This window comes from Delphinapterus leucas, chromosome 8, assembly GCF_059928025.1.
Source record: "Delphinapterus leucas isolate spDelLeu-1000000601 "Yukka" chromosome 8, BTC_Dleu_Yukka2, whole genome shotgun sequence".
Lineage (NCBI taxonomy): Eukaryota > Metazoa > Chordata > Mammalia > Artiodactyla > Monodontidae > Delphinapterus > Delphinapterus leucas.
In genome coordinates this window covers 11,283,557-11,299,867 of record NC_143136.1, presented here as the reverse complement: position 1 = coordinate 11,299,867, position 16,311 = coordinate 11,283,557, and the positions used below count along the sequence as shown (strand labels likewise).

Here is a 16,311-nt window from a genome sequence, read left to right as displayed (position 1 = left end):
TACGTATACCAGAATATCTGATAGAGGAGGGGCAGCCTGGGCATCAGTCGTCTTTCAAAACTTTGCAGGTGATTCTAATGTGTAACCAAGGTTGAGAATTTCAGGAAAAAAATTGTTTGTATCCGTATAATTTTGCACACCATTGCAGGAGTCCGCTATTAAGGAATCCTGCCATTGATGCTTTGGAGGCAAGAGTCAGTCCCTCCTTGGCGTGACTTTGTAAATCTCATGGGCTTTCTTGGGAGGCAGAGGCAGGGTAAGCTTATAATAGTAGCTAATGCCTCCCGAGTGCCTGGCCTTGCTCTAGGGGTTTACATGTATTGCTGTGTCTCACGAGGATACCAGCAAGTTGGCACCATTATTCTCCTGACTTTCCAGGAGGAGGAATGGAAGTGAACTCGGTTGCCTGGATTCACGCAGCTGGGTCTCGACGCAGCCTAGCTCAGCATCCGTCCGCTTTGCCAGAATGCTGTGCAGGAGGAAGCAGTTTGGCTGGGAAAGGGTTTGGAGGCAGATTATTAAGGAGGGCAGCTAATGTAGAGGCTTGCGACAGGCTGGCAGCTGGAGTGAGTCCAGAAAGACCCTTGCAAATGGCAGACGCTGAAGGAAGAGAACACTTCCCTGGTGGGAAGGAGAATTGGCGAGTGAAGGGAGCTGAGACAGCCGAAAACAAACGTCCTTGTCCTGTTTCAACAACTTCCCAGAGCTTTGTATCCAGAGAAGGGGAGGGAAACTGCTCCTCGTGTGAGGCGTGTAAACTGTAAACTGCTCTTCAGTGGTGAGCTTTTCCTATTCCCATGTGGTGCCCAAAGGAAAGTCATTTGAATTGAAAGTACAGCATGAGGTTTGTGGTCTCTAGAACGAGGAACATAACAGTCCCTTTCCTTTGCGCTACTCAGACCACACCAAGAGGATGCCATACTTTGAAAAGAAGAAGAAGAGAAAAATGTTTTCAGAGGGCAGGGTCATCATGAAGAGGGGACTGGAGAGTGGTGTGAGGAAGCAGTGGGGTTGCACGGTGGTCACGTACGGCCAGCTTCTGCTGGACTTTCCTATGGAAGATGACTTCAATTTGCTGGATCCAGTCTCAAGGGCTGAACTGGTGGTGGACACCGGCTGAGAATTTATCCTATTAGAAGAAAGTTCACCCTAACTGCCCCGAGAAATGTATTCTTTATTACCAAAAGGAAACAAGATAGGCTGTACATCGACTAGGGAGAGAGGGTACCTGTCAATGTCTTTGCAACTGACCTTCTGTTGTTCTGGGATGATTCCCCATCCTCATTCAATGACTGAAGAGGGCTTATTGTCCTTGGGCTAGGCACGAGGGATACAATGGTGCACACACACACTAGGAAAGCGGGGAGGGGGGGAAGAGAAATAAACAGCTTCACTCCTGCACTTGTGATCACTTGCTCCCAAAACCTAGAATTGGAATTCGGATTATTTAGCACTGTGTTTCCTATTATATTTTAGACCTACCATCACTCTCTCTCTCTCTCTCTCTCTCCCTGGCTTTGTTCAAATGACTTATATTTTTCTCTTCCTCTTTGTCTGCTTTTCTTTTTTCTTTATTTTTTTAACATCTTTATTGGAGTATAATTGCTTTACAATGGTGTGTTAGTTTCTGCTGTATAACAAAGTGAATCAGCTATATATATACATATATCCCCATATCTCTTCCCTCTTGCGTCTCCCTCCCACCCTCCCTATCCCACCCCTCTAGGTGGTCACAAAGCACCAAGCTGATCTTCCTGTGCTAGGCGGCTGCATTCCACTAGCTATCTGTTTTACATTTGGCAGCGTATATAAGTCCATGCCACTCTCTCACTTTATCCCAGTTTACCCTTCCCCTTCCTCGTGTCCTCAAGTCCATTCTCTACATCTGCATCTTTATTCCTGTCCTGCCCCTAGGTTCTTCAAAACCTTTTTTTTTTTTTTTTTAGATTCCATATATATGTGTTAGCATACAGTATTTGTTTTTCTCTTTCTGACTTACTTCACTCTGTATGACAGACTCTAGGTCCATCCGCCTCACTACAAATAACTCAATTTTGTTTCTTTTTATGGCTGAGTAATATTCCACTGTATATATGTGCCACATCTTCTTTATCCATTCATCTGTCAATGGACACTTAGATTGCTTCCATGTCTTGGCTATGGTAAATAGAACTGCAGTGAACATTGTGGTGCATGACTCTTTTTGAATTATGGTTTTCTCAGGGTATATGCCCAGTAGTGGGATTGCTGGGTCATATGGTAGTTCTATTTTTAGTTTTTTAAGGAACCTCCATACTGTTCTCCATAGTGGCTGTATCAATTTTCTTTGTCTGCTTTTTTTTGTTTTTGTTTTTTGCGGTACGCAGGCTTCTCACTGTTGTGGCCTCTCCCGTTGCGGAGCACAGGCTCCGGACGCGCAGGCTCAGCGGCCATGGCTCACGGGCCCAGCCGCTCCGCGGCATGTGGGATCTTCCCGGACCGGGGCACGAACCCATGTCCCCTGCATCGGCAGGCGGACTCTCAACCACTGCGCCACCAGGGAAGCCCCTCTTTTCCTCCTCTTTAACCATCTGTCTTAGTTATTTGTTTCTCTCTTTTGTCCACCATTCTTCCCTTTACCTCCTTCATATCCCCCATTAATAAATAGGTGGAATTGTTACATTTATTAAACAATATCTAAGTACTATACTTACATAGGTATATACCTAAATATCAGTTCATTGTTTCGATAGTCCTGGTTATATTAGAAGAGTCAAATGAATGTAGTCTGCAACTATTTAAGTATGGCACACAACTTTAATTAGGTTCATGAAGTATTTTAATAAAAGAGAAAATAAGTTCCTTCTCTCCTCCAAACCAGTTCTCAGACGTGAACTTCCTCCCTTCACCTTGAGCATGGGAAGTACTGAGCAGTTTATAACAGAAAATTTATCACGCATTGTATATTTTGTTCCCTGATAGTGAATAGCTTTCTTGTTCTGCTCTGGATTATCAGATACCAAACATTTATAGAACAATAGCCTTAGCAAGACAGCCAGACCTGAAAGCTAACTTCACTTTATTGTTTCAAAAGTGGTGGTTTCCATTGTGAAGAAACACAGTTTGAATTTTTATTCTTTTCACCTCTGTAGGTTTAAGTCATGGGTGAATTCTGAGAACAAGCAATTTAAACAGTTCTGCTTTAGCATGAAAGTGAAGAGCATGTAACAACATATTTTAGGAACTTTGCCCTGGAAAGTACTAAAAAATAATAGATCACTCTAGGCTATTGCTAGGTATTAAGTAGCACCTTCCTGCTCCAAGAGAGGAGTAAGTCAAGGTGTTAGAGGAATCGGGGCAGCGGGGGTGTGGGCTGCAGCAAAACACAGCCCTACCCCTTATAAAAAACTTAACTAGCACATCTGGTTAGAGAGCGATGTGGTCCAACGTCTTAACGTGTTATTGGCCCTAGTTTCTAATGGCGTCTTTTGTCCAGATAACTTTCTACTTCTAAAAAGAAATAAAAAGAAAAAAAGAAATCACATCCTTGTTGGAGTGATGTTTTCCCTGGCTTTATGCCCAGTTAGATACTATCATAGATGCTTTTCTTTTCCTTCCTGAAATGTTGCCCATTTTTTACTCATTGTATCTGGGGGAAAAGATATGACCAGTTGCCAAACAGATCAGTCAATTGTTAGGGGATGAGGAACCAACCTTTGGTGGTGTGTGCCAGGTACTGTACTAGGTGGTTTACACTCATGATCTCCCTTACGTCTCACGGTAATTTTCCCAGGGAGGGGTTATCATTATACCCACGGGATGCTGAGAAAGTCAGGAAATTGCCCACATTCCCATAGGATGCGGTAGCTGAGTAGGGCTTCAAACTCCCATCTTTCTGACTCTGTCTCCAAACTTTCTATCATAGCTGAGAACATAGCCCAAGACTGGGTTTAAGCACTTCTTTCTCCATTCTTTTTTACAGACCGCTAGGGTGGCAAGGTCCTCTGAGAAACCTGAGGTAGAAAGATGCCTGGGAAATGTAGTCTCGGGTTTCTCAGCTCCAGCTTGCAGTAAGTCCTCATACCACCAATACAAGGGGATTGGAATTTCTTGATTTGAGGAATATTTTCCCATTGTCTGCCTAATTTAGCAGGAGTTCCATTTCCCCTTGATGCACTTGCTGGAGCCAATATCCAATTCTTGCCATAGATGACATCTTTGGCTATTGGTGATACCCATGGATTTCCTTCTTCCCTCACAAACTTTCAAACCACAACAACTGCAGCAAAAAATGTGCCCATTATTGTAATGAAACCATCCCTCGTGCAGGTGAGAATACATTCAACTTCCCCCCAAAGCAGAGACTCCAAATGTTATCACATGCAGCATTCACCTCTGGGTGTCAGTCTTTCCCCCTTTAGTTTAACCACAGTATTGGTTGCTATACTATAACATGTGGGGAAAACTAAGCCCCATGTAGAACAGTAGAAAAAAAGGAGAGAAAAGATAAAAATACGACATAAAATGGTGAGAAGGAATATGTTAGCTACAACAATGTACATTTTTTGCAACTGATCATGAGTATTTGTTACTTGTATCTTTCTTACTCCTCTGCCTGTTCTATGTTGCCTTTGTCTTCAGCCAGCCCCTCATCAGGTTAGGGTTCTTTATTCAGGGGGTAACCCAGACCTTCACTCCTGAAGGGTATGAATCATGGAGGTCCTCGTTATATTGGTTCTCACGGTCTTCCATGGATTTTTACCACTTGACGTGGCATGAAGTGGGGTCCCCATAGAATTTCTTGGTTTGAGGAATATTTTCCCATTGCCTGCCTAATTTAGCAGGAGTTCCATTTCCCCTTGATAACTGATCTAATCTCCCCAGTAAATGTGGTCACCCTCCTTTCTTACCTGTTTATCCAGGGACACAGGAATCTGAAATGGCCAAAGGGCAGCTATGGGAACATTGTTGTGTCTAATGGAACAATTTTGTCCCAGGAATTCAGACATCTAAATTGGCAAAACCACACTTGAAAAGATGATAATCAAACTTTTGTGAGTGAATTAGTAGGTGGAATATTAAGAGATGCCACCCTAATTTCCATCCTTTGGATCCCAGAACAATGGATTCTAGCTATGGGAAAATCAGTACCCAGTATGTCTGCTGGTTCAGGGCAAATAACCACATCAGGGGCAAACGCCACAATCTCACCAAGTACTGCTTTCCACCTGGCCCTGGAACGAAGTGCTCTGTAGGCCAGTGGCTTCCAGGTGGTCAGGTCATGGTAAGAAGAGCTGAGAACTCTTCGACCACCTTAATTCTTTTCTTTTTTTTTTAAGGGAAGTAATAGTCAACTTATTTATTTGTTTGTTTATTTATTTATTTATTTTTAATTTTTTCTGGCTGCACCACACAGCTTGCAGAATCTTAGTTCCCCAACCAGAGATTGAACCCCAGGCCCACGGCAGTGAAAGCGCGAGTCCTAACCACTGGACTGCCAGGGAATTCTGACCGCCTTAATTCTTGAGCATGTACATGGTGCTGTGTTCAGTAGCAACATGGTTTGGATATCGTGATGATGCATGTCTTAGTCTGTTTGTGCTACTCTAACAAAATACCACAGACTGGGCAGCTTATAAACAACAGAAATGTATTCCTTACAGAGCTGGAGGGTGGAAGTGTGAGACTGGAGTGCCAACATGGTTGAGTGAGGGCCCCCTTCCAGCTTTTTGCTGTGTCCTCACACGGGAGGAGGGGCTAGGGAGCTCTCTCTCTGACTTCCTTTTAAAGGACATTAATCTCACTCGTAAGGGCTCACTCTCATGACCTAATCACCTCCCAAAGTTCCCAGCTCTTAATACCATCACACTTGGCATTAGGATTTCAACAGATGCATTTTGGGAGGACACACATATTCAACCTACAGCAATGCATGAGGCAGACGGTGTGGCAGGAGGGAGCGTGGTAGGCAGAGAGGGAAAATTCTTATCCGGCATCAGGGTCTTTTCCACTGAGGGCAAGTTTCTGTCCTCTCCATCCTACCAGTAAGAGAAAAGAGAACTGAGTGAGCCAAGCTGTCAGCTCTGCCAAAGTGGCCAAGTAAGAGTTTCGGAAACAAAAGGACTTATCAGCTGATTAAATATGAGAAAAGAGAGAACAGGAAGTCTCTGCAAAGGAGCTGGTTTGGGACAAGGATGGTGTTACGTAGGCTGTGTTGGAGATGGCAATGTGGGACTAAAACATGAGAAGGAGAGAAATAGATCAGAAATGCAGGAGAAAGCAAAAGAAGCTTCGAGAAGGAAGCGTCAACGGGGTCAGAGAAAGAGAAGTGAGAGACAAAAGATGTGGAGCCCCACCTATAGCAGATCAGCCGAGATAGTCAGCTATACCTTCCCAGAATTACCCACAATTATTGCTACACTGAGATGCTGGGAAGGAGATTTAAGTCCTGGGAAAAAAGATAACAACAGCAATGACAGCAAGCATAATAGCACCGTAAAAAAAAAAAAAAAAGAAAAGAATAATAGCACCATAAAAAAAAAAAGAATAATAGCACCATAAAAAAAAAAAGAAGAATAGCACCATAGGTCTCACAAGTTTTTATTTTCAAAAATGTTTTTGTATATATTCCCATGGAAAACAAAACAAAATAAGAGCAGTTAGATTCTCTTTCTGTTTTAAAATATTACTTTTTAGCAACCGTGCATTCAATTCAATAGGCACATGTGAAGTCAAAATCTTGGTTGAGAGGCAGCCGTGCTCTCATGGTCATGGAGTCTGTTAGACACTGTACCATGAGTCCTGCAGGGACTGTGGCTCTTGAGTTGACACAGACTCATCTCAGGAAAGCAGTATTATAAGCAGTTCTTTATTCACGATAAAAGTGCTACATTCATAAAAATGAGAGGCAGGAGAAAATATAATTTTAGTTTTTTTTTAAAATAAAAAATTTAGACTAAAAGGCAAGCAAAAGAGCTGGTCAAATAAAAGAACTACTTATAAAGGCCAGAAACAGGGAGAAGGAATCTCAAACTATCGTATCCTCTCAGAACCTCAGTTTCTCATCTGTAAAATGGGCATCGTCCTTACTTCATAGAGGTTTTGTGAAGATTAAATCAGGCAATAATTTGCGTGATGCACTTAACCCAGCGCCTGGCATAAAATAGGCACTCAGTAAATGTTAACTATTATTGTTGCCATTGCTAACATATTTGCATGTCATTAGCATGGCTATTCAAATTACACGTTTTGACTTCTTATAGCTATGCCGCCTAAAATTATCATTATTTTATTATACATTCAAAAATTATGTTTTTTTGTCACTCTCAAATATATTAAATTATGATTAAGAATACCGCAGTGACACATAAGGAAAGTTAAATGCAATAGAAAACAACAACAAAAAAATCTACCTCACCAATCTTGAATATGCTCTCAAAACAAAAAGAACACTTTCAAATTACAAAACCTGAACAAATAAATACAAAATTGTAAAAAGATAAAAGAAATAAGAATCTGTCTTCTGGACTGTTTTGGTATATCCAGGGAATGACTCTCAAGACAGGTTTCGTGAAGACAGGAGAAAGGTGTGTTCTCGGCACACACCTTGCTCTCTGGCTGGACCCTGGCTCTGAACTTTGAAAGGAAACAAGCGAAACTGCTCATCTATAACATATGTACACTGCTGCCCCCTGCTGCCAGCGGGTTGCTTAGCCGCTAAATAACCATAACAGGATTGTAAAAAAATCCCTCAAAGTGATATTTTATGTTGAACAGATGGTTAGATATATCGCGCATGTAAGTATTCCAGAGTTAGATAATTCAGTTACAGAGGCAGATAGCTGCAGCATAAGGTTTAAAAAAATTTAGGTGCCTACCAATTTAAAGAGGTACACAGTGCACTTCATATATTTACATCATTGAATCTCTCCAAGAATCCCATGAGGCGGATACTATTACTATCCCCACTGTAAGTGAAAAAACTGGGGTTTGAAAAGCTACTAGTACAGCTAATAAGTGGCAGAACCGCCATTCAGTCTTCAAAATCCTCTGACTCCTATTTGCATCCTTTCTAGGCCACGAAGTCTCCCTGAAGAGAACAGCGTCACCAACTATGTTCAACGAAAGTGTGACTCTTGGCAAGTCTAACCGAACCATGTGGCATGCTATCTTGCCCCACTTTCTTCTGCATTGAAAAGGAGCTTGCAAGCAAATGCACTACAGTAGAGAACGCGCCACATAGGGAGGTTTAGAGGGGTCAAGGCTTTTGTGTGAGCTCGGCTGTAAGGACCAACAATCCCCTGGGCATGAGTGGAGGACTGCAGGCAGTCTGGACAGCCCACTAAGCCCTGCCAGGGACCATGAGTTGGGGGGCAACCTGGCCCATGCTCATCTTGGGTCTGCCAGCTTTGAGAGTGCCCCTTTAAGCCTGGCCTTAGAGGCCCAGGACCGGTGAAGAGATACCTTTATAAACCTCCAGGCCAGAGGTGACACCTTGTTATAACTTGTCCAAAGGCATGGCTTTTGCTGGTGCTGGCACTAAATAAAGCTCTGCTGGATGTGTTTACCTGCTTGTCACAAGACTAACAGAGGCCTTTTTCTCAGGCAGGCAGAGGGCATCAGCAAACTGACTGTAAACCAGTCCCACCCCCTAATGCCCAGCACCACTCTCACCAGCATATTTAGAAAACGACCCTTTCATCTGGGTAAAGAGAGGAAGAATGGAGAGAGTTCCTTATGGTGAGAGGTGGGGTGGGGGGGTGAGAGAGGAGCATCTTTGGAGTTTCAGTAGCCAAGAAGAATAATACCAAGCTTCCCTGAAATGACACTGGAATCCTACAAGCAAGGAGCTTTCACGAATCACAGAAATGGGTGGAAATTGGGTAGAAATGGCCTCTCGATGCAGACTGGAGAGAGCCCCCTAGCTTCTCCTGGTCAATCTGGTGATTTTAGATAACTGAAAGTTTGCAGGACCCCTTAGTGATGCGTGGAAGTTAGCAAAGAGCTAGAGAGACTTCTAGGTCCCCTGGCCTAGAGGAGGAAATACAAAGGTGATATGCAGTGGGCGGTCCAGCTGGGGCCCAAAGCAGGACATAGCTACGTCTCGGCAATTGGCTTCATCAAGGTGGCAGGGGGCACACTGACAAGCTGGGGGAGGGTTATAAATGCAACTAGGAGACCAGGACCAGGGATAACCAAGACTGAGAATGTCAGGCCTTTTCTCCATCAATCCATAAAATGTGGCTATTGTGTAAGACCCCTCACTAGTTTATAATAAACTCCATCGGAGGAAGAAAAAACAACAGCTCCGAAGGCAACATTGTTTTAAACATGAAATGATTGAGGAATCACTGGGGTCACATGAATTTACCTGAGAGTGTCCAGATGCAGCCTTCTGAATGGGGGCTTAAGGCAGGAACTGCCTGGTAGGAATAATTCAGAGTCTGTGTTGTGAAACCTTTCCTTACCACACACTGTTGTATTGAATTGAATTGAGCCTGTGGAGAAGGTGATTCTAGCCTGGTAAGATTTCAGAACAGATGAAGTGGGAGGCTTATCAGGTGGAAAGAATGACAAGAATAAAAGCTCAGAGCATGAATAAGCTAGTCGTGGTATGCTGAAGCTGCATGGAATGAAAGAGAGTGATTTACAAATGAGTAACCAAGGGTTGGAAGGACAAATGACTTTCTTAAAGGTAGGTCATTGATGTGAAGGCCAGGGTTGGAACTTCTATCTTCCAACTAGCAATCCACTGTTGTTCACCTTTCCACATTTATTCTCTTCTAAAAACACAGACAGCACAAAATCATGGAATCGTAGCATCCTAAGGGAAATCAGACCTCTCTTATCTAGCCCTGTCCCTCAGCTAATTTAGCACTGTGTTCTACAATAATTCTGGAAGCTGGACAAACTGCCTCAGCTAGAACACTTCCCGTGCTGGGAAATTCTCAGTACTTTTGGACACATTACTGGACCCACTGGCACAAAATTCTTTATACTGAGCTGAAATCTGCCTTTGCACGTCCGGCTCTTTTAGCCCTGCCCTCCACGTGCACTTAATCAACTCCTTCCTCTTCCAAATGCATCCTCCAGATTCTTGAGCATCAAGCATTAATGGAGGACCTACTATGTGCCAGACATGGAAGGTAGTGTCATGACCACCCCAGGTCTCCTTGTTCATGTTCCGGACATTCTCAGGTCCTTTAACATCTGTTGTTCATTGTTCTGTTCGGTCCAAGTCTGGACTATCTCCAGACTTGTTAAGGTGTAGAACCCTCTCCATGCTTCTATTGAATCCCCACCAGCCATTTCTTTATGAAGACAAATCTATTTGGATCTACAGAGAAAGTAGTTACGTCTTAAGAAACGTAAGCTAGTTTTAATATTTATACCAACTATACTAATATTAATTAACATAAGTCGTAAGTTACACCTGTTGTTAACTATCGTACAAGGGACTCCAAGATGAATGTAAGTGATTATCAGAATAATTGTCGACCCAAATGATCAGGTTCAATAAGAACACTATGGACACACCCTTTCCCCAGTTTGAAACATCGTAGGATAATAAATGCTTATTGTTAGCATTACCATCCTTGATACTTAAGGAGTGTTTTTGATTGAGCCAGACTCAGCGAGAACAGCTCTGTTATTCGATACTGCGATCATTCCTATCTTTCTGGTGATGAAACTGGAGCCATAGAGTTTACAGACCTTGCCCAAGAGCACACGGCTGGTAGATGGCAGAGCCAGGCTTCCAGTCAGGCAGTCTGCTCTAAGGAATTACAAGTGGCAAATCTATGTCAATCAGCCCTGCTGGTGCGATCTGCATGTCTCACTAGTAGCCTTTCTGTGAATGTAAATGTGGTCTCACCTAGAGACGTGCCCCCTCTCCAAAAACGCAATAGTTTCAAACCCACCTGAAGTCTGATTCTTTCTATGAACGAGTCCCCTGAAATATTTTTTCAGAATTAGATCCCTTGTACTTGGAACATGCCTGGGACTCATAGGTCCTCAACACATACTGATTGAATGATTCAGTCAGTAGACCTTGGCCCACCAGTTTTCTGGTCCCAGGTAAGGTCAGAGGCTTTGTGAGCCCTTCAGTGGGATGGAGGCAGGATGGGAAGAAAATAAAAACGGATGTGTCATCAGTGTGTCTCTGCCCTGGTGCAGCTCCTTGCTTGGGGGCTTGCTGGGGCAGGTAACTGGAACCCCTCCTGCACCACCCGTCCTTTGTCAGTGCTGAATCTGGATCCCCCAGACCGCCTCCCGCCTCCCTCCCGTCATCCTTCTCCCCCTGCTTCTCTCCCTCTCCCATGTGTAGGGATCCTCTTCTCTCCCCATCTTCCCTCCCAGGAGCCTTCTTCTCCCACCCTAGTCTGATGTCCATTGGTCTCTCTCAGTGCACTGGAGCACCTGAAACACAAGTATGCAAAGAATTCCAGTCTCTTCCCATGTTGTTTCTGGGTCTTATTCACATCATCTGAGCAACCGGTTTACTGTCCCTGACAATCAGGGAAGACTGTTCAGAATACACAAAGGGCCTAATTGCAGGGAGAGGGTATCCAATTTCATTCAGGCCTGGCCAAGCCAATGGAACCTATTACACTAGTGCAGTGGCTTTCAAACTTCATCATTCATCAGCATCACCAGGAAAACTTATCCAAACACGAATTGCTGAGCCTCACTACCAGCACTTCTGATTCTGTAGGTGGTGTGAGGTAGGGCAGGAATTTGCATTTCTAGCGAGTTCCCAGGTAATGCTACTGCTGCTGGTCTGGGGACACACTGTGAGAACTGAAGTTCAGCATGGCTTCCACGCATTGGACTGAAGCGATTTGGGTGAATAACATTAATGCTAACTTTTCAGTTTCTGATTGGTCAAGGCAGGTGTCAGTGGGAAGAAACCCAGGGTCAATATTACATTCATACGTACAAATCCATATGAATTGCAGTTGTTGATCTAGCGAGTCAACGTTCAGATCAACACAGGATGCCATGAATTGATTAAAAGTATTTTACAACTTTTAGGGAGGCCTCTAAAAGCCCTGTGAGAACGTCCTACCAAGTGCTCTACACACCGGGATATGCTCCCATCACCAGGATAATGTAGGAGTTTTGTTTTTGCAAAATTTTGTACATCATTTGAGACTAATGGCCCTCCCCTGGGGGTGATTTAAAGTGCAACAGTTATTTCCTCAGGCTGAGAGATTCATGCAGGAGCTTCCAGGAACGAGTAGATGGTGAGTCAATTAAGCACAGCTTTAACCCCTTCTTCTGCCAAGGCCAAAAGAGAAATCTGCCTGCACTCAGGACTTTGATGACTTCTCTTTGGATCACCACCTCATTTGCATATAACCCTACTGCCTTCCTAGAAAGGGGGATGGGGACATATTCGGTACCAGGATTCTGGGCTGTTAAGTCAGAATACTAGGAGTCCTATTAGCAGAGAGGTCTTTGGGAGAAATTGTGAGAAGAACTTTGGAAACTGAATGGACAGTCAGGGTGCTTGGACATCCAGATAAATGACACTCAAGCAAAGATGGAGGTGAAGGCTGCGGTGGGCATGGGCTATGGGAAGAACGGACCTCATTTCCAAGGAACTGTGCTCTGAGCTCTGGATATCATGGGATGGGGGATGATTAGCAGGTTCTCTAACCTTTTACGTGGGAGAACTTTGCTTATGCTCCTTGAGCAAAGGGAGAGATGTCAAAAGCTACAGAGCTGGAATTTTTTTAAAAAAGCAAAGGACAACACTTAAAAGTTTGGTTCGAGGAAGTAGGGAAAATCTTTCACCTGGAACAGGAAGAAAAGAGCCACTTAGGGAGGACAGGAACTCGTGGAAATGGAGGGAGTGGTGAAGGGTAGGCAACGATGGAGGCTTTGGGTCCTATAACTAGAGGAAGATGGAGGTGGAATTAGGGGTGAAACAGGGAGTGTACTTGAACTTGGACTCTCTTAACAGAACAAAAGTGGAGCCAAATAGTTCTGTGATTGCCACTGATATCCCAGAATGTTCTGAAGCTGGCTTGGCCTGTGGGAAACAAAGGCCTCTTTTTATTTTGCAATAATTTCAAATTTATGGAGAAGTTACAAGAGTACTCAAGGAATACCCCAAAAGGAACCCTTTGCCTAGATTCAACATTTTGCTCATTGGCTCTATCAACACACGTCTATACTTACACATAAGTTTTCAAAACCATTTGAGAGTTGATTGCGGGTATCATACCCCTTTATCCCTAAATAAGTCAGTGGGTTTTTCCTAAGAACAAGGACATTCTCTTACATAACCACAGTACAATGATCAAATTAGGAAATAACATTGATATAATATTAATAAAATATACTCTAAACCTCAATCCCTATTCAAATTTCATCCAGTAGTCCCAATCATGTCCTTTATAACTATTTTTTCCCTGGTCTAGGATCCAGGGTCACTCAGTGCATTTAATTGTTCAACTTCTTTAGTGTGCATGAATCTGGAGTAGTTTTTCAGTCTACCTTTTTCTTTCTTGACCTTGACAGTTATTTTGTACAATTTCTTCAGTTTTTGGTTGTTCTGATGCTTCCTCATGATTAGAGGCAGGTAATGCATCGTGGGCAGAAATTCCAGAGAATTGCTCTGTCCTTTGCAGTGCATTGTAATGGAGATACAGATGTCAGTTTGTCCCAATATTGGTGACGTTAGCTTTGATCCAGTGGTTAAATGGTGTCTACCAGATTTCTCTACAGCAAAGTTATTATTTTTCCAAAGGCCTCATTTTAAATGGCACAAGCATAAGCAATAACATGGGTGAACGAAATCTACTGGAGAACCCCTCATTTCTACGGATGAGCTCTTTGCCTCTGCCTACTTAAACCCTTTCCGGAGTCTTAATCATGAGGGGAAAGTTTGAGCTAGAAGGTGTCTTAGATTTCATCTGGTTCCCCGCTTCCCAAGTGTGGGATGCTTACTGCTGGTGGGATGAGGTGATTTTTATGTGCTGTCCATTTGTATTAGGTTTAATTGTATCACTTAGCAGCAGAGGCTTTCTTATTTCAATCTCTCTCCAACATTCCGAGTATATGAAGTAAAAAGGTTCAGTTGTGTGCTAGCTTGTCTTGAAAATTTCAAATAGTTGCTAATTTTTCCCTTTAAAAAAAAAAGAAAGAAAGGAAAGGCCTTTTTATTGCAGTCTGGCAGGCAATAGCATAAAGTATTTCAATAGTATTTTTTTAACATCTTTATTGGAGTATAATTGCTTTACAATGGTGTGTTAGTTTCTGCTTTGTAACAAAGTTAATCAGTTATACATATACATATGTTCCCATATCTCTTCCCTCTTGTGTCTCCCTCCCTCCCACCCTCCCTATCCCACCCCTCTAGGTGGTCACAGAGCACCGAGCTGATCTCCCTGTGCTATGTGGCTGCTTCCCACTAGCTATCTGTTTTATGTCTGGTAGTGTATATATGTCCATGCCACTCTCTCACTTTGTCACAGCTTACCCTTCCCCCTCTCCATATCCTCAAGTCCATTCTCTAGTAGGTCTGTGTCTTTATTCCCGTCTTACCCCTAGGTTCTTTGTGACCTTTTTTTTTTTCTTCTTAGATTCCATATATATGTGCTAGCATACAGTGTTTGTTTTTCTCTTTCTGACTTACTTCACTCTGTATGACAGACTCTAGGTCCATCCACCTCACTACAAATAACTCAATTTCATTTCTTTTTATGGCTGAGTAACATTCCATTGTATATATGTGCCACATCTTCTTTATCCATTCATCTGTTGATGGACACTTAGGTTGCTTCCATGTCCTGGCTATTGTAAATAGAGCTGCAATGAACATTGTGGTACATGACTCTTTTTGAATTATGGTTTTCTCAGGGTATATGCCAAGTAGTGGGATTGCTGGGTCGTATGGTAGTTCTATTTTTAGTTTTTTAAGGAACCTCCATACTGTTCTCCATAGTGGCTGTATCAATTTACATTCCCACCAGCAGTGCAGGAGTGTTCCCTTTTCTCCACACCCTCTCCAGCATTTATTGTTTCTAGATTTTTTGATGATGGCCATTCTGACCGGTGTGATTCAATAGTATTTTTAAAAATTGAATTTATTTTTATAGTTACCTGCTGCTCCTCATTGAGAATTATACAAAATTTTAATTCACAGTATTGACAACAGTTTTCTTTTAAATTACGTTAAAAAATGTGAAGTAGAACAAGTGAGCCAGTTCAGAGAAATTGTAAGAACTTAAAGAAAACCCTTAGGTATGCAGCTGATAAGGCGCTGTGGCCCAAGGCTATAAAGATACCTCAGGAATTGCTTAAGTTTGGGAAATTCTAATTTAGGGATTTAGGCCAAATTCCTTAGAGGAAATTGACAACCTGGCTAGCTGACTCTTCCCGTCCACAGTCTTCCTGATGGAAACTCAACATGGCAGGCAAAGAACCCATGCTGGCAAGAAACAGAACAAGTCAAAAGGCCTCCAAAGCCTTAAACCCAGGGTTAAGAGCACAGGTGGAGCCTCCATAGGTGGAGGCTTCCAGGTATAGGCTTCTGACACGTCTGCCTTCCCACCTGCTTCTCTGTGACCTTGGGTGGTTCTGCACTTTCTCTAATGCTCAGTTGTCTCATCCTTGAGATGGGGTGGAAATAAATGGTGCATAACTCATACCTTTGTTCGGACTGGGAGTATAGTGGATAGAGCCCTTGGCGCAGTGCATGGCACTGGAAATGTAGGCGATTACGTCGAGGTCATTTTTCTTTTGTGGGTACAGGGACAGGGCATGAGGGGCCGAGAACAGTAACCGAGCGTGGGATATTTCTCCCACCCTTCAGTATTGGAAACCCAATGGGTTAAAGTGCGTGTGGCCCAGACTGTAGCTGAGGCCCTTGGTCCTCGGCCGCGCCTCGCCCCTTGTGAGGTCTCCCTTACTGAAGACACGAGTGGCCCTCGTCCCACCCACCCCAGACACCAAAGGGTGTAGATTCCGGAGGCCGCGGCGCGGGCAGGAGCGCACTCCTTGAGCGGCTCCCGGAACCCGGCGCCCGCCCTCCGGAACCCCGAGGCAGATGTGGGTGGGGGGGAGGGCAGGGCGCGCTCTGCGACCGAGCATATCCCGGACCCCCTCACCCCGGCCAGCCCCGGGACGCCTGAGCCGCAAGACGCACCCCAAGACCTTAGGCTCTAAGCCGCGAGTCCCGGGAACTTTGTGCGGCGCGCGCGCGCATGCGCGCCGGCGCCTTCCGCTGTTTGGCCGTTTCCATGACGACCAAGTCGGTCGGCTGGTGGTTCCCCTGCGAGAGAATGAAGCTCAAGAGCCTCCTGCTCCGGTATTACCCGCCAG

General features: G+C 43.9%; 2 protein-coding genes across 5 annotated transcripts in view; both read left to right on the top strand.

Moving 5' to 3' along the window:
- The window catches only part of CCL20 (C-C motif chemokine ligand 20), a 37,423-nt gene extending 23,087 nt beyond the window's left edge, over positions 1–14,336 (top strand). For both annotated transcript variants that reach the window (XM_022568322.3, XM_022568321.3), the window contains exon 4: positions 1–14,336. This exon is cut by the window's left edge and continues 19,669 nt beyond it. The gene's annotated coding sequence lies outside the window, so the exon portion shown is untranslated.
- DAW1 (dynein assembly factor with WD repeats 1) overlaps positions 14,332–16,311 on the top strand; it is a 27,481-nt gene continuing 25,501 nt past the window's right edge. For all 3 annotated transcript variants that reach the window (XM_022567881.3, XM_089916269.1, XM_022567880.3), the window contains exon 1: positions 14,332–16,311. In XM_022567881.3, the coding sequence (XP_022423589.2) occupies positions 16,194–16,311 (118 nt within the window). In that variant the 5' untranslated portion in view covers positions 14,332–16,193.